At 53.5% G+C, this 18709-nt stretch overlaps 1 protein-coding gene across 3 annotated transcripts in view; it reads right to left on the bottom strand.

The window, feature by feature from the left end:
- The window catches only part of HPSE2 (heparanase 2 (inactive)), a 106485-nt gene that overhangs the window by 3311 nt on the left and 84465 nt on the right, over positions 1-18709 (bottom strand). For all 3 annotated transcript variants that reach the window (XM_032116951.1, XM_032116952.1, XM_032116950.1), the window contains 3 exons: positions 12979-13072; positions 10387-10493; positions 9461-9575 (listed from right to left, as the gene is read on the bottom strand). In XM_032116951.1, the coding sequence (XP_031972842.1) occupies positions 9461-9575; positions 10387-10493; positions 12979-13072 (316 nt within the window). The remainder of the gene's footprint in view (positions 1-9460; positions 9576-10386; positions 10494-12978; positions 13073-18709) is intronic.

Genomic DNA, 18709 nt, shown 5'->3' on the forward strand with positions numbered 1-18709 from the left:
CAGAATGGGCAGGTGGAAGTGCAGATATCTCATATAGACTCAGTTATCCGTCCTGTCTGTGGGGAGCCCTCACACAACCCCTGATTAACATGCATTTTGGGTAAAGAGGTCGGCATATAAAACCGAGCAGCGGGGCACCAGTGACCAGCATAAGGCCAAAACCCACCAGCCAGATGGGACTGCCAGCCCCATGCTCTTTCCAGCTCAGCAGAAGCTGATCTGTTCCATCAGCACTTAGCTGGTCTGGCAAAGAGAGATCCAGACACACTTCTCACTTTCTGGGTAAGATCTTGGCACAATGCTAGAGGAAAAGCCACCTTCTGTTCTCTTCTTGCTACTCCCAGCCAAAACCACGGGGCTTTGTGCCACACCAGCCTGGTAACTGCTTCCTCTGCAAACTCTGGGCCCCGAAGGAGATGTGAGTGTGAAGAGGAGAGTGAGGAGAGGCTCGTGTAGCCTGAGAAGGCTCAGCCACAAGGCCAAAGCGCCCAGGGAGAACGAGCTGCAGTTGCTTAATGCTGCTTATGTGTGCTGTAAACGAGGCCACGCCACTGTCCCTGACCCTGCTGGCTTGTTGGGCTACTCTACAGCCTGGGGATGTCCCTGCCTGCACCAAGCTTCTGTGGGAAGCAGTGCCAGCCTGTGCTGCTCAGGCTCACAGCAGGCAGGAGAAAGAGTACTGCTGTCTCTCTGGCCAGCCACCCTGATTAGCGGAGTCATTAGATGAGTAACTATTTGAGTTTGCAGTGAGGACAAAGCTAAGTGCAGACTTCAGCATTTAGTCCCATGGTCATGAGTTAAAACTAAGTCTGGTGTCCTGAGCTACCTTGTCAGCTCAGGCTCTTAGGCCTTTTCTAGAAGCCCTCTTGGGCTTTCTCACCTCCTCTCCATATTTCCACTGATGAGATGCTGCTTTCACCCACAAGTGATGGGGGTGATAGAGGCCAGACTCTCAGTGTCTGCCCTCAGAATTTCCATATGGATCTCAAGAGGTATTCTGCAGGGGACTCTTGATGGTCTTGCCTCCATGGGGAGCTGGCACCAGCAGCTCCAGCCTCCAGCTGAGCACCCACCCCTCTGGGCTGGGTGGTCCCCAGAGATTTGCTGCTTTGACATTAGTGTCCCTCCACTCTCAAAGCTCAGCAGCAGCAAGGTTTGTAATGTGGGGATGCTGGGAGCTGCCCAGCCCCATGACCTGCCCCAGCTGCTGCCAAATCTCACATCTCAGCACACGCCCTTCCCAAGGATGCTCTGACAAACCCTGCAGAGCTGGGGGAGTCAAGCCCCAGGCTCCTGCCATGATGGCTCATGGGCAGAGCTGTGCCATTCAGCATGTCCCCAGCCGGGCACGAGGACAGATGCTTGTCTCTCTGAAAAGTTTTGGCTATGTTTTGTGAGCTTCTGGCCCAGCTAAGGGTACCCAGCTTTTCTGAGAAGAAACTCCCATGCAGGTGCCATGAGATGGGTGAGACAGTCAGCAGTGATTTAGGGTGAGCTGTTCTGCAAAGTATGAGGTGATCATGGCTGAGTGTGCAGTTATTTCAGCACAGGCAATGCCTCCAGGGCAGTGCAAGGACCACTGTGTCCCTCCAACATCTGCAGGAGATGAGAGGGGAGAGCAGTGATTTTACCTCACCTTGCTGGCAAAGCTAGCTCCGAAGTCTCAGTTTCAAGAAGGATGTGAAAATACCAAAGAGAGTTCAAAGGAGGGCCAGAAAAATGACCCGGGGCTGAAAAAGGAGTTGTCAGCACTGGTCTCAAGGCACTTGAGCTCTTCAGCTCACTGCAGGGGAGCACTGAAGACAGCTGCAGCTTTTCGCATCATCTCAAATCCACTTCTGGGAGAGGCCAAAATGATGTTATTTGCAATAAATTACCAGGACCTGGTGACACCAAGCACTTGGATGATGAATTACACACACACACCTAGCACGACTGAAACAAACCTGCATTTTCCCCAGCTGGGCTGATGCTCCAGGGCTGCTCCTTCCACTGGCATGAGTGAGCCCCAGTAAAAATCACACCAGGGCCGCTGGGCACCTGCAGCTACCAGCTCCTGTTCAAATGAGACAAGCTTGGGAAATAGCTGCTCTTGAAACCCAGTTTGGCTGCAATCAGGGTGGCTTTTCCACTATCAGTGACCTCTTCCTGAGCCCCCGACAGCAGGTGGCACCTACTCCCATGTGGCACAGCCTGTGCAAGCAAGTTCCCCAGGCTGGCAGTGCCCACACACCCCTTGCAAGGACATGCAGTGTGGGCTGGACATCCTGTCAGGGGCAGCTCCAGCAATGTCCAGGGAGACAGGTTGCTCCAATCAGTGCAACTGCAGAAAGGATTTGTCTTTTGAAGTCACAGAAGACTCTTACTGAGAGGGCTGAGCCAGCAATACAGCTGTAGCAGTAGAGGGGGTATAGCAGAGAGGAATCTGGTTTGCTATTAGTCCCACGGGAATTGAGGGATCTTTCTTGGTTTAATTGCTTTGCAGACCCATCAAGCAGCACTGCAGGTGAGGAGCACCTGAAGGCAAAGCCCTCCTGTGCCTCAGGAGCTCTCCTGTCTGGAACCCCTGATTTGTGGGCAGGAGGGGTGCTTGTGTTGAGTGAGCTGATGTGCAGAGCTCAGGGAGCCTCATCTTCTGAGCCCCATGGGGCCAGTGAGACGTACAAGCTTTCCACTAGAGAGGGAAAGCCCAGAGGGTCCCACTTGATCTCTTTGCACATTTTACTTCATTGGAGAAAGTTTAGAGACTTCAGCTTTTGGAAACAAGGTTGATTAGGCAGACCCTGAGGCAGAACTATTAGCCAGACCCTCTTGTCTGCAGAGCCATCAGGAGAAGTGCAGGAGTTATCCCCACACTCTCTCCTAGAGGCAGCAAAGCAGCTCTGCTGCCCACCTGAGTTTGTTCAGCTCCGCGCTCTCCACGTGTGAGAAGACGTTTCCATAACCAGAAAACCAGAGTAAGAGAGCCATAGCCCTTCAGTCTCCTGGGGACTGTAACCAGCAAAGGCTGCTGAACTTCAAACGAGTTGGCTGTGAGCCCGTGGTGCACAGCCTCCTCTGGCTGGGGCTGCCAGGGCATAGCTCTCTGTTCCCAAGTCACCAGCAGCATCAGCTGGCTGCTGCTCACCCTATTCCTCTTCCTATTGCTTCTTCTCGCTTCTGAAGCTGCCCAAGTTCTTCCCCTGTGCCTTAGGCACACTCGAGTTTCAACAGCCTGTTACAGAGAGCTCCATTCCTGCACCTTCATCTGCATTTTTCCACAGTCCCAGCAACCTGTACGGAGATAACGGCTGGCTGCTCTGAACATCACAGGACAGAGAGCTTTGCTCTTTTATCCCTTTGTTGAGCCTGATGGCTTGTTTTTGGCAAAAGCATCTTACAGAAAGGTAGTGATTGTGGTTGTGAAGACTTGAAGGGATGGAGAAGCTGCTGCTTCCCAAGGAGCCTCTTCTGGCAGTTGCATATCCGCACTGTTAACTCCTTATTTTTGTCTTGAATTTGTCTGGCTTCAGCTTCCAACCGGTGGTTCTTGTTCTTTCTTTTTCCACTAGATTAAAGAGATCCTCACCATCCAAAGCTTTCTCCCTGCGGAGGTCCTTACATCCTGTTCAAGCCATAGCTGCTTGTTCCTTCAGCAAGGCTGGATAATTCTGCTTTTAAAGTTATCCCTGAGTTTTATGTGCTTCTTAAGGGGGAGTTAAAGGTTTTCTCAGCCAAATGCTGTACAAGGTCCTGTGACAAGCAGAGCGGGGCAGAGCCTCATCCCAAAGGGAAAAACTTTTTTCTGAAGTCAAAATCATCAGCTGCAGACACTAATGCTGCCCTCGCGAGCTCTCATGCCCCCACCCTCAGGGACATGATCTCTTTGCTGTCCTGTGTGTGCCCCCTCCTTGTGTGGAGGTTCTGGAGAACTGAGGAGTCTCCTACAACATTTGCTGCTGTACTGGGGACGTCTGTGAGTGAGCACCATGGGGGACACTCCAGAGAGGGTCTATGAATGGGGAACAAGGCTCCTTCTAGCCCCAAACAAGGGGGCTTCACGTGGACTGGGCTGCCAGAGGCTGGTGGCACCAGCAGGGGAGGAGGAGGCAGCACACAGAGATGCTGCAGAGAAGTGGCCCCTTGGATCTTCCCTGTGCTCTGCCCCTCCTGGGCAGGACAGACTTTTGCTTTGATCCAGACACCTCTGCCCATGAAAGGAATGGCTGATGCTGACCAATTCCTTTTTTGTTGAGGCCAGGTCCCTGCAGGAGCCCCACCACCAGTTCCCTGAAGCTGCTGACAATCTCTGCCTGGGCATCTGTTGCGTTCACCATGCTGATCCTCTTCCTTCCTGCTCTAACGGCTGCGAACACTTCATCTCACACCACTCTTTCCTGCGTTGCGTTATGCCTTTACATCTTCCTGCAGCTTTCTCTTCAGGCAAGTGATCTACAGCAAAATTCCTACCGTGGGAGCAACAGCCACAGGAACTGCTGCCAGGCACCAGTGGCACTGAGGGGACAGCCTGCCCAGAAAACAGGAAAGTGGCGAGTAGGATGTGAACCCTGCCTACTGCCCTTCACAGCCTGGCCCCAGCCAGTGGCCTCCACCTTCTTGGGATCTGAGCAGATGGAGGAACAGCCAAATCTCTCTTTTGTCATCACCTCTCCCTAACAGGGTCCAGGCGATGGAGGCTACAGGAAGGGAGCGGAGCTGCCAGATCACAGGGCTTGGAAACCAAATGCAATTTTTCTGTTTCCTGTTCTTCCAGAGCACAAATCTACTCTGGGAATGGTCCTTCTGCCCCACCTCATCCACAGCCCTGGGATGGCTTTGTGACCAAGGTGGGCAGGTTTCACACTAGCATAGTGCCTCTGGGAGATGTGGGCAGTGGCTGTGTCTGTCCTTCCAAGACCAAGCTGCTGCTGCTGCTGGTCCCAGATGGAGTTTGTCTCTGCCCCATCCTCCAGTGCAGGAGGAACAGTCCAGCTCCAGCTCTGCACATGTCTTGCAGCTCCGGTGGGTGGGTGCCAGAGCTGCTAGCCACAGCATGGCTTTGATTCATTTGAGAGTCCATGCATCTGCACTTCAGAGACCTTTTTTTCTGATGCACCAAGAGGGAAAGGCCCCATTACCCACTGTGACAGCGAGCAGAGTTTAGGTGCTTTAAATCTGTCTCCTTGTTCACAGATACAATGATCCTCAGAGCTAACCTGGAACTCCTGGAAGGAGACAGAGTGCAGAAAGCAGACAATGCCTCAGTCCTTGAGACATGATGGAAAGGACAAGGTGGTGGATGCCCTGCTCAAACTTGCTCCAGGCAGTTGTGCCAAGGCTCGCTGGGAGACTTCCACAGGGCACCGTTTCCACTCTGCCTTAAGCAGACCATGGTTTCGCTTGACATCTCATGGGAGAGCTTTTCCCCCGTGCACACTTGAACTGCCCGGGATTTCATCCCTCCCATCTGTGGTCAGAGCAAACGTCCTGTAACAACAGCTCCTGCCAGTCCTTGCCTCTCCCACCCCTTCCCTGCCTGCAGGCATCACTCCCACCAGAGCTAGTGCTCCAGCGTGCAGGGCAGATGGGGGTGCCAGACGGCCGCGCAGCAGACTTACAGTCATCAGGAACAGCTTCCGTGTGTGTGCGCGCTCCATTGAACCTCCTCACTCTCCCCACCCCTTGCCACTCCCAGACTTGGGACCGTGCCTCTGACGGCATGGCACATGGCACATGGCACATGGCACATGGCACGCTGCAGTCCGACCTGAGCACCCTGTCCTAGACAGTGACCTGCAGCCGAGGGTCGCCGCGGGGGCAACAGCAGCCACAGCGCTGCTCTGGCAGCTCGGCCGGCTGCATGTGCGCTGCGCGGTGACAGTGCTGGACGTGCAGATGGGCGGGTGCAGCAGCAGGGCTGGATTCCCCTGGCCCTTCGGGGCGGGCATGGGCACAGGTGGGCAAGGACCCAGCCCCCGCAGCCCTGGCCTGGGGAGGACCCCCTCGGGGGCAGCGCGGGGGCGGGAGAGGTACCGACTGGGGAGCCGGCTGGGACCTTCAGCTGCAATTAGCAGCGCCTCCTGCCAAGCCAGCTCAGCTAATGAGCGCACCGGGGAGCGTGTACGTGCAGCCGGCGGGAGCGCGGCCGGGGACCCGCTCCCGCTCCTGGCACCTCACCGGAGGGCCCCTTGCCTCCTCGGACTCGGAAACTGCGGGATCCGGAAACCTGGGGGGGGGGAAGGGGGCAACCCATTCCCCAGTGGGGAGGTGCTCGGAACAGGTCAGATAGACCTAGTGTGAGCCCAGGGCCCTCCCTCCTCCAGGACAGACAGTGATATTCTTTCCCATTGTGTTCTCCTCAGTGCCTTTGGGCAAAGCCAAGGAGGTAAAAAATCACCCGCAGCATCCAAGCATCTGATCACAGCACCATTGGGCACAGACCTTCGCACTGCTGTGATGCTTTCTCAAGGACGCCATCAATTCACAGGCAATATCATATTGTCTTCTACCACCACAGCTGAGCAGGCAGCCCCTGCTGTCGATTCACCCTTGATCCCTCCAGGACTTCCTTATCCTGCATATGAATCTTATATGCAGAAAAGAGCTTTAAGTGTCTACCAAACCCAGTATCTCACCGCCCATACTCTTCAGGGGAAGAGGAGCTCTTTAGGCCCCATGAGGAGCCACAGGAAATGGAAGTCTGGTTTTCAGCTTTGGCTTCTCTTTGGAGTTTGTGTTCCTCAAACCCTGCCTAGAACTATGCCCAAGTTTTTTCTCTGCATAGATATAACCTTACAGCATTGTACATTAAAGGAGCAGAAATCAATATCAGGGATGGATAAAAAAGTAGTGAGTGCCACGTGGAAGAGCACTGAAAAAGGTCTTTAACATTCTGTAAGAATATGAAGAGAAATCTCATGCCTGCCTGGGGTGAAATAAATGTATTGCTTCCCTCTGGACTGTTTCAGAGAGATATTAAGGAAAGAGAGATAGAGTATGTACGTTGCATGCCTGAAATGATCCTAGAGGTACTAAATGCCAGATCAGCATTTCGAAGGCACTGCCCTGTGAAGAGCGAGTATTGGTGCTGCTCCTGCCCTCCTTCCCTCCACTCCTTACTCCCACACATGTACAGGTTTAAGTGCAGGCAGGCAGACTGATGTACCTGCAAAAGGCTTTATTTGAAGGGCTCCTTTGACTATTATACAGCTGACTGCCCCAATCATTCAGGAAGAAAAAGCACTCCAACCATACATGAAAATGTTATCTCAAAAATAACAAGGCAGTAAAACACTTGAGCTCAGAGGGAGAGTGGACAGGCAATTCTGGCAACCAGGATGGGCACTCAAGCTGCCCTTCCATGAGTGAAGGACCTGGAGGGGCACACAATGACCAGGTCTCTTGCAAGATATCCACAAAGCCACAAAATACCACTTAGCTCATGAGTCAGCTGTGTGTGGGAAGCCCAGCAGAGATGTGAGCATCTTCCTAATTTCACTGAGAAGCTTCAGTGCCCCTTGGCCACACTGCTGCCACCTGAGGCATCAGCAGCGGCAGAGGAGGAGAAGGTGCAAAGACTGCTCTGGGGAGCCCAGGCCTGGCTCCCAGCTCCCTGAGGAGCTGCCAGCTGGAGCTGTGATTGATGCCGCGGCGGTGCAGCCCTTCTCTCAGCAGGCAGCTGAGAGCTGCCTCACGCCCAGCCGGCGTTCGGAAACCTCTTTGTCATGGCAGCTAATGAGCAGATTGTATTTCACAGCGCCGCGGCCCCGCACAGGTACAGCCAGCGGCTTTTATCTTCCTGATAGCTCCCACGGGAAAAGAGCAGCAGCTATCCCGCGGAGCAGGTCACGGCCCGGTCTTGCTGGGCTTTATGGTGTTTGCAGCTTTTAAACCCTTTGTCGGTTTTCACCTGCCTGTGGCTCTTCTATAGCACAGGAGTGCAGAGAAAAGGGTCGTGGAAGCACCCGCCAGAGTTTGTGCAGGAAGAAACTGTGGTGGGATGTGGGATCAGTGCTGAAGCACATGGGAGAGTGAAGAAACAATCATGACAGCAATTGGCATCTAATGTATTGGGAGACTTATCTTTAAAACAACAGCAAAATCCAAGTTAAAGACTTCCATTGTGTTTAACAGCCCGGGGTTTATTCCTCTAACTCCTTCCCTGGCTTTAATCCCGTTCTGAACTGCACTCCTTCTCCAGCCACTCTGGGCCGCTGCCCCGCTGTGCCAAGAGAGCTGGCCATGGGCCACCCTCTGACCCCCTGTGCCAGGAGAGCTGGCCACAGCCACCTGCTGCCCTTGTGCACCCAGCAGGCAGGAGCTGGCCTGCACCTGTCCAGCCAGGAGCAATCCAGGGGGCCCTGAAGCCCTGGGAGAGGGGGTGATGTGGCTTGGCCAGGGAAATTGGCTCTTCAGGAGAAAACCATCAAGTGCTAGCTGCAGGCTCAGGTTCATCTCAAACAAAGCTCAAAGCCCCCCAGGCTCTCCCCACCTGGGCCCCCAGAGCTGGCAGGTGTGCCTGCTGGAAGGCTGCATGTGGGAGCAGACCAAGGTGCTCCAGGAGATACCCAGAGCAGCGCAGGCAGTGGGCCTGCCCTCCTGCTCACTGGTTTGCTCTCTGGAGCCAGCCTGATGCTCAGGGATGCTGTTGCAGGGATGCTGTTTTCATCGCCTGAGTAGGTAGAGCTGACTGAGATGCAGCTCCCTCAGACTTTGCTCCCCTGCAGCCACCCTGAGATCCCGGCACAGCACCGAGGGCAGGCTCACAGTGTCAGGGTTGTGCACATCTCCGACAGGGATCCCCAGCCTGCTGGCAGTGTCTGCTGGGTCATGGACCAATCCCTTCTAGGGGAGATGCAGAGCACCCAGCCGCTCTGCCAGGCTCTCTGCTTACAAGGCAGTGTATTTACTAAGCCCCAGAGGAAAAGGAAACCTGCTACTTCTAACAGGGTTTTTCATATGGTTTCCTTATCAGCCCCATGTGTTCTGGGAGTTCCCCTCTGCCCAGGTGTTTCTGAAGAGTGAGGGATTTTGTGGGGCACTGGTGAGGACCACTGCTCACGGTGAAGCTTTCACCTTGGTTTCTAGAGGTCTGAAATCAGGTGCTGAAGCTCCATCCTGGCTTCTCCATGGCCAGCTCAACACTAGCAATCCAGCTGATGCCCCATGCCATGCATGGTAATCCTGCCACATCCATCCCTCCGACTCGCCAGCCTGCCCTGGCACCCCTCAGTGGCACCAGCCTCCCTCCTGTGCTATGGACCCTGAGGCATTAGATGAAATTTCAGCTACAGAGGTATCACTCTCCCATCTGCCTCCAACATGTTGCACTTGACATGAACTAACATCTCCTATTAACACTCTAAGGAACAGATCTGGAAAATTCATTTTCCAGCAGAGTTCAGAGACGCCACAAGGAGAGAACCTCCCCAAATGTGCAAGGAGAAGGCAGCACCAGCACGACATCCCTGGGCAGACCTACCGGCAAGGGGTTGAAGTTCTGGTCCACCAGGTGGTTGTGGCCGTGGTCGAGGAAGGAATGCCGCACCACCACGTCGATGCCCTGGCTGGCCAGCAAGCCCAGCGTGTTCAGCCACCTGGGGACAGAGGGAACAGAGCTGGGGCACCATGGGGGGGGGGGGGCTGGGGGAGCACCATGGGGGGTTGCCTGGTCCCAGTGGCACAGCTGCTCTCATGCATCTGACCTGATCCCTGCTTCAGCACCTGAGCTGAAGTCTCCAGAGGGTTTAGTGAGCTGGGCATTAACTGGCTCCCACTATCCCTGCCCCAGCAAGTCTGCATGTTTCTCCCCCTGCCCCAGCTGTGCCCAGCTTGCATGTCCCAAACCTGTGCCTGAGCCTCTGTGTGCACCCCAATATCTCAGCCCTCTGCCCAGAGCCTGGGGTGCTCCCCCAGCCTGCCAGCATTCTGCACTCTCTGTCTGAGCAGGGCAGACCAGACCTTTGCACTGGCCTGCCTTCTCACACTCCCTGGGCAAGATCTTCAACTCTCACAGCCTGCCACAGCCTTGGTAGCCCAGGCATGTCCCTGTGCTTCCCTGAAAAGCTTAGATAATCCTCCTCCATCTTTCATTATCACAGCCAGCTCTGAAGATCTGAAGTGGGGCTTTGCAGCAGGATGTCCAGGCTGTGGGGCTATGCCAGTGAACAAGCCCCAGGAGCCAGGAATGGTTGTAGCTTCAAAGGAGAGAAAATGGAAAGCAGAGCTGAGGAGGGGTAATAGGGATGAAATGGAGAAGTTAACAATACTCAGGCTACCAGGGAGTACTGAGGGGGTCTCTGGGCATGGAGCTTGCCCTCTCCCAGCTGCAGTGCCTTTGCAGCACCTCAGCCTGCAGAGCCCATGGAGGTGGCAGTGCCCTGGTGCTGGCAAGCCAGTGTCACTCACAGGAACCCAGCTGCATATGAATCGGAGAGGTTGTTCATGCCTCCAGCTGAGGTCGTGCCAACACCTTCCAGCCAGATCTTCTTCCCTGGTGTGTACGTGTTCACTACCTGCGTGAGAGACAAAAGTAACCAAAATTACCCTGGGGAACCTGTGATTCAAAGCCAAGGCATACATTTCCTGTCCCACACCCTGGGAAGACTTGTGGAGACTTTTGGTGATGGCGCTGCTGGACAGTCAGTGCCTGCCTGGGCATGGCACGTCACTCTGTGTCTTTACCTTGGCCGGGTGGGGGGACACTATTCCTCACTCTTTCCTGCCACTGCCACATGTCCACTTGCATCTTCTGGAGCTGCTCCCAAATGTACTCTCATGTTCCCAGTCCCAGACCCTGCTCTTCCCCTTTGGTCTCCCCTTGCACTCCATCCCACAGACTGCACTCTCATGTTGCCTTAGCTCTCCCTACCCCCTTTCAAGGTGGCTGCCAGCCATGGAGAGCCCCTGAGCCCCAGTGGCTCTGCAGTGTGGGAGCACTGGGTCACATACTGGAGCCACATGGATTAAAGATGAGAAAGCAGTGGGATTCCTCCAGTCACAGATAGTCAGTCCCACAGCTGGGCAGGGGCTGCTTTGCCACCTGAAGGGTCTGTGGCACAGGTGGGACATGCAGGTCTGAGCATGCTGGCTCACCCCTTACAAGGCTTCAGCCAGCAGTGAACCTGTGAACAGACATCTGTGAGTGCCAGATGGGACAGGAGGGCTCAGATGGCCAGAGCTGCCCTCTCCCAGCCTGAGCAACCTTCGGCACCACACCCTATCTTCTCTCCTGCAATCCCACTTCTCCAGGCCGGGTGACAAGCTCCCACGACCAGATGTCTGCAAACCCAGCGGCCCCAGGAACGCTCTGCGCAGCCTGATGGATCCTGCCCCATTAGTGAGGAGCGCTGGAATGTGCTGGATGGACTGGGATCCCTCAAAGATGTTAAATACGCCAGCTCTGGGCTGCCTCCCACTCACAGCCTGTGAGAGTCGACAACCCTGACTGAAGCCCCAGAGGTGTTGGCATCCTGCCTGTAATTATCTAAGCCCGCCACCTTCCCCGGTCGGAGAGGAAGCAATAAAACAGGGAAGTGGACAAGTCCAGCTGCTCTAATCAGCCCCGGCAGGATGCACGGACTCAGAGCCAAGCTGGAGGCCATTAGCACCCAGTGCTGTGCTTTTGCTCAGCCACACTGGCATTCCCAGGAGAGCCTTTCCCAGCCCTGCCCTGTCCGGGCCAAATTCTGGCCCATGGGTGCGAAGGTTCCCCTAAACTTCACCAAGGGCAGCTCCTTGCTGCTTCTGGTCTGGGAATGGATGGAGTCCCACTCCATTCCCAGCAGGCTCCAACCCGCAGCAGAGGTGGGACACATGTCACCACTTTTGGCAGGGTATTATACCCCCAGTGGGGGTCTCTTGCTTGTGACACAGTGATTCCACTGGCCACTGTGTCATGCCTCCCCCACAGCAGGAGTATCATCCACATACGTGGATGGCTCCCAGCTTGTGCCAGAGGGCTCAGCAAGCAGCTTCTCTCCTCCCTGCACTGACCCTCTCATCCCCTTTCCCAGGGCCTCTTTGAGTTGTTTACTCATTCTATGGTTTCTCCCTGCAGGAATTACAAGTGAGACATTGTGGCGAGCGGTAAGAGTTGAAAACCTAGACAAGATGGATGGATGGACATCTCCTCCAATCCCTAAGGCCTTTTTCACTCACTAGGTGTTCCTTATTTCTTCCAGGACTGACAGCTGAGTGTGTCAGTCACAGCCCTGGCCGCTGTATCAGCCAAAGCAGGGGGACCCTGCAAAGCCCTTGTCGTGTAGGTCCCCCAGACCAGTGAGGAAAGGAGCACTCATGAGTCAGGCAGAGCCATGGACTCTGACACTGCAGGCCAGCAACAGCTTGGTTTTTTGACAGTCAAAACATGATCATCAGGGAAAAAGGAAAGTTGTTCATAATGGTCACGATTCTCCACTAGTGAGAATCACTCTGGGAATGCACCTGTCACTACTCTGCAAGCAACATTTCCAGGCACTGTGAGCAAGTGGGGCAAGATATGGCAGTAGAGTCCCCTCCTGAGCAGACACAGCACCAGCTGTGCTCAGGAGGGTTTGGTACCACCTGGCTGCTCACTCCTCTCCTTGTCCTGGGGAGCAAGTTCAGTTTCTCCCTCATTTCATGCTGCTCCCTTCAAGAATAGATGGATGGGAGACTCAAGCCAGTCTTTGCATGGGGTTTGTTCCTGCCCTGTGCATCCAGCCTGTGTCCCGGCACACCTGCACAGCCCATGCTGTTCTGCAGCCTGTGGCCACTTCCCTCAAAACCCGCCGCACATCCCACCCTGGGGCCAGGCTTTGTGCTGCCTGGTGTTTCACCCCATGCTTGGTGTTTCAGCCCTGAATGAGGGCTGGCTGCATTTTGGGGGGGAGCACAGGGCCCAGCAGCCACTCTCCCTCCCTACCCCACGCCAGCTCCCCTGCGAGTGTGGCGATGCTGAGCCCAGGCACTGCAGGCACAGTGCCCCCTCGCCCCTGCAGACCCTTTGCACTCGCTCACCTTCTGGATTTTCCTGATCTGGTCTGAGAGTGTGTCTAGCAGGCGTGTTTTCAGGAAGTCTGTCACTTTGGCCACTCGACCATCTATGTAGTAACTGGAAGGAAAATAAGAAGACAAGGTCAGAGAGCTGCGAGTGTCTCTGCCCCCAAACCATGTCCTCCTGTTCTGCTGCTGCCCCCTGCCAAGAAGCCTCCTTTGCTCTGGGGGAGTCCCTGCTTGCACCTTGTCCTATCCTGGCCCTCTGGCCATGCCTGTCTGGCAGATGCTTCAGTCTCCAAAACAGGATGTAAGGTGGACACACCCTGAACACTGAGCATCCTGCACTTCAGGAACCATGGGAAGTTTTGCAGTTTCTTAACTTTTGCTGGTGAACTCTGGGGGAAGAATTCCAAAGGCTGGGAACAAAATGCCACCTGCAAAGGCTTTGCAGCACTCTTGCACAACCTGCACCTTCCTTGCTTGCTTTTCCAGCAAAATCCACAGCTGAATCCTCCTGTCAAGAAATGTCATTGCTGTCACCAGCAGAGGAAGTCCTGCTCTCACAGAAATACCTTCTGGCCTATGAATGCCAGGGAGTGTTTCCCATAGAGGGGGCTGATTCCTGCTCTCCATGTGCTTGATTTTATAGAGTACAGCTACAGTGCTGCCCATAACCATGTGAATCATCTATCTTCAAGTGTGAGAGGAAGGCTCTGAAATGTCTCACTGCTGTCTCCTGGCTCCGGGACATTAGGTGAAGCATTCTGTCCTGACTGCACATACCCCATGTCTAGAGGTAATCCCAACCTGCTCCTCCTGAGGAAGAGTCTTGGGCTGGCACCTCTGCTCCATGCGAGGAGAAATGGCAGCCCATGCACATCTCCCAGAGGCTCCTGCCAGTCTTGCAGGGACCAGGATGCCTGCTGCAGCATGCACTGGCATACCCCTGGGCCGGCCCTTTTCCTGATTAATAGGTTTTGCAAGAGAAACTTTATGAACCTTGTCCTCCCAAATCTGCAGTGTGCATCAGCCACTCACCACAACAAGCCCCAGAGTATGACAGAGCCATGCTGGGGGGATGGAGGTTCCCAGGAGCTGCAGCAGCTCTGGCTGGGGCTGGTGGGGCTTAGTCATTGCCTCCCATCCCCCACTGGATCTACGCCCACTTGGATTTCACCAGAGTTACACAGACCCTCTCTGCAGACCTCAGTGCAGCTGTGGGTGCTGGGATGCATAATGGGCTGAAGACCTGGGCTCTGAAGAAAGGTGGATTCACCTTTCCAGCACTGCTTTCTCCATAACATGCATCTCATCTGCACCAGTGAGCAGCTGTAGCAGTTGTAGTGGCTGTTTCACTTGGGTGCTGGAATGCAGGAGCATCCCCAAAGGATGCCGTGGGCTAACTCAGCTCAGACAGAGCACCTGGCACATGTGCAACATGCACGAGTGCTTGGAGAGGATTTTTGTGTCTCACTGCTCCAAGTCACTAACTGTCCCAGAGCAGAATTCTATTACAGGCTCAACTTGCAAATGCATTACAGGAGAAGAACCTTCTCTGTCAACCCTCCCCCAGGCGTGCAGTCCCAGCTGTGTCCCCAGCGAAGCACGGGAACATGCCAGGCACCCCCCAACACTGTGTGACCTGGGCAAAGAGGCAAGAGGCATTTCTGTACATCCATGGTGGCTGGAAGGTGCTAAGGGCGGAGATAATCTCCAGGGAAATTTAGGAAGTGTTCAAAATCATTCTGATCACTTACACACTATTGAACCACTGGCTGCTGGGAGGAGAGCAGGTCTGTGAGCAGCAGGCAGTGGTGGGGTTTACACAGATTACTTTTTAAGACAAAATTACAAAGCAATATTCTCTGGGGATGGCAGATGTTTGGATTTTAGCACTGCACTTAAAAACTGAACAGAAACAACTTTTTCAGACTGCTGTGGACTAAAAACTCCATCACCTGGGCCGAAAACTGGCTGAAAGACCATAAAAAAAGGTTGCATTCACAGGGAAAAGATGGAGTTAGATAAACCTCAATCTGTGTATGACCCCTCCAATGCATCAGAGTCTCTGTAGGGTTTAGCTTCTTGGCCAATACGGTCCCAGAGCCCAGGATAAACCCCTCAGAGAGCAAAGACAGGCTTGCACCTCGTCATCACCTCATTCAAGCACAAGGTGTGCTCTGACATGTAGGTCCACTGCCAAGGGGAGAGGACCAGGAGCAGACCCAGAGGAGGCTCTGCCATCCCAGAGATCACATGGAGGCAGCCTGGGAAGGTGCTGTTGTGCTCAGCACACCCGGGACCCTACAGGGAAGAGAAATACCCTGGGATATGTGCCATGGTCACATTGTTTGACACCTTCATTAACAACACAGTGAAACAGAGACTGGTAGAGCCATGAAGAGCAGAAATGAAGTATCAGTATTCCTGCTTCAGTGTCAAGAAATTCTGGTAGCATATTTCCTGGGGGTGTGAAGAGGGAAACACTTCAGCTTTGGGTGTGTAAGAAAAGCATGAAGAAGACAATTACAAGCTTCAGTAAAATGGGCAAGGATGTCTTGCAAATCTGCCTGGGAAGTTCTCAGTTGCCAACAGGTACTTTCATCCTCCTCAGACTAGGAAAAAGGGAAAATGGCACCAGTTGCACAAGTCTTGTGAGGAAGAGAGAGGAACTGAGCTCTGTGCTGATACCTGGCTGCTCAGGAATGGGTTCCCAGCTGTGGCATAAAGATGAGCTGAGAACAGTAGTGAGGCAGGGCTGAGCACAGCTGCCAGTCAGAAATGCTCTGTTCTTGAGCAAGCTGCAAGGCCAGGCTGCACACAGCTCCCCAGTTCCTCCCAGAGAAGGACAGTGCCAGGCACCAGAGCACTTGGGAGATTCTGGGGCTGGCTATGTGTCTCCATCCTCTCACCTCTAGGTCTTGTGTTGCATTTAAAAGGGTTTTCTGGAAAGATCCATGATTTGCTGCATGGGACCATAAGCATTGTCCCGTGTTTAATGAAGGCAGTGCACTGACTCCCGGGCAGCTGGTTTCATTTACCTCCTCCTTCATTTTAAAGAGCAACCTTTGCCCCTATTATCTGACCTCTTCTTCTGTTGTAGTTAATTGCATTAAAGCCCACTTCCCAAAGCTCAGGAATTTCCGGATCTACTTTGTTGCCTGCTGCTACAGGGAGAGTCTGCTTGGAATTAGGGCACCCGCCTGCCAGGGACACCGAGCAGGGCAGATCCCCATGGTCAGCATGACACCCTGCTGCCACTGCAGCTGGGAAACTGAGACACCTCGGCTGGCAGGTGGTCCTGATCCGTGAGCATCTTCCTGAGGAGAGGGCATCTGCAGCGCAGGACTTGGGGCAGCCACACTGCTTGTCATGGAGAGAGAGGCAGGATGCGACCTGCTCCTTCCAAAGGCCTGCAGGCACAGATGAGAGGTGCTGCCCAACTCCAGTCAAGTAATAATTGCACTGATGAAGAGTGATCAGGGGCTGCTCTCTGGCCCCAAAGGCACAACTCACACCCATGCCTTTCTCTGTCCCCAGACAAGATGCATTTTTCCATCCCACCACCGGGAGCTATCCCTGGCCTGTGCCATCTCCCCAGCCTTGCCCTGGCCTTGCTTGGGAATGTGCTGGTGGCCAGGGCTGGGATGCTGCCAGAAACTGTTCCCTCCATCAGACAGTGAAGAGGATTGCAAGCCAGTGGGCAAAGCTGTGCCCTGACCAGGTTTATGTATAGGTGCTGATGGGCCAGGGATTCCTTCCTGCAGCCCCTTCCTCCAGGCACAGCCTGTGAAGACACTGCACTCTGAGCACTTGCAGCAGGCTGATGTGAGCCCAAATATACACCCTTGTGGGTGTGCCCATGCTGGACAACTCTCTCCTGGCACCTCTGGGAAATCTGCCCTGTGCTACTGCTTGTGAGCATCTCCCCCTGCACACTCAACATGACTAGGCCAGAAGAGATGTCACCCAAACCCAGCCAGGCAAAAGCATTTTAAGCAACATCTCACACGTGCCTGTGTGTCTGGCACTTCTGATTTGCCACATAGGTCAAGTGACTTTCTATCTTGGAAGAAAAAGTGGCATTCTCCAAGAAGCCAGAGGGACAGACTGGTTTTGAAGGTGCAAACACTTACTTTCTCCATAAGTAGCAGGGATTTGTGTTTCAGAGGCAGCATTGCATAAGGATTTGTCCATTAAACATGACAGACTTGGAGCTGTGTGCAAGACTTTGAATGGAGAACCAGTTGTACAGACTGAGAGAGTATGCCCAGGGATGGAACTGGGCACAGCTGCAGGTTTAAGTGGGCAATGAATCTTCACCATGTGTGAGGACACCAGCACAGAGCAAAGAGATGGCTGTGGGGAGGATTCTGAGCAGTGGAGACCCACATCCAAAGGCTGACGGGGTCTGCATTTACTCATAACCAAACATAACAATCTAAATCACCAGTGAAATGCCAAAACTCTTGGAGCCACTGTCACATCCTCCTTTAGAGGAAATTCCCTGAGCACTTTGAAGCCATTCACACATCCCTCTCCAGCAACACTTTACTTCTGAAGAGGAAAGCACACATGCTGAGTTATGTTATGTACGTAAGTGAAACCATACTCAGCTGAGTGAGTGAGGCTCATTGGTGAGCTGCTTATTTCTACTCAGTGTCACTTTTCTATCAATTATATTTCAAGATATATTCTGTTTTCACACAAAGAATAGGACTCCTTGCAATATATTCCCTTCTCAGTTCCCTTTCTGGATTGAGCACAGACTTTTCAAAGGAATAACAGATTTGACAAATTTATAACCAATATCCCAGGAGAACGTTAGGGTTTGGAACAAAAATACTCATACTTGAAATTAGACAGCAGTTTAGTTTCCTGCTAATAATTTTCTTCTTGGATACAAAGGAACTTGTTTTGTTTTGTTTTGCTGTTTGGAGCAGAGGAATGAGACACTGTTTTGACATTTATTCATAAACAGTACAGAAGCCCAGCTCAGAGCTGTGGCCATTGCCAGTCCTCACAATCACATACGGGTGCAATCTCCAGAGCTGCAAACCCTGGCTGCGGGAGAAGCAGGAACACTGCAGTGGAAATGGGTCAGCAGGCAGCAGCTCAGCTCTGCTGACTCTTGTGGAGAGCTGCACCAGCCTTCCAAACCACAGGTTGCTGCTTCAGCACCAGACCTGATAAGCACTTCACACTGATCCTATAAGAAAAGGTTTCAAAGCAGCCATGCAGGCAGATTCCCTGCACACCAGATGAAACTCCACATCTGAAGCCTGGAAATTTGTTCCTTCAACTCATCCAAGGGCTTGGCCCAGTGATCAAGCCCTGCTGCAGAAAGCAAATTCCTGGACTAAGTAAATGCGATCAGCACATCGTGTAATCATGAAAAGCAAACTCCCAGATGAGACATAGATCATCATTGCACAGCATGAGCCTGTAAGTAACACAAATCCTGCTCCAATTGCTCTGCTACCCCACTGTCCCCATTGCATCAAGCTGCTGCTGCCTGGCAGGGAAGCCCAAGGAGCTAAACACCCAGGCAAGCACACTGAGACAAGCCAAGCTCCAAGAATGGGACTCACAGGTTGCTGGCCATGCCTGGTGCTATAAACCCCTCTGAGGTGCCTGCAGTTGCTTCTGCAGAAGCCTCCAAGGTTAACACACTGACACAGAGACCATGGGGGCACTTGCAAGAAAACCTTGTACGTTAAACCCCATTGAGCTCTACTCAGGAGCAGGTCTC

Source organism: Corvus moneduloides, chromosome 8, assembly GCF_009650955.1.
Source record: "Corvus moneduloides isolate bCorMon1 chromosome 8, bCorMon1.pri, whole genome shotgun sequence".
NCBI lineage: Eukaryota > Metazoa > Chordata > Aves > Passeriformes > Corvidae > Corvus > Corvus moneduloides.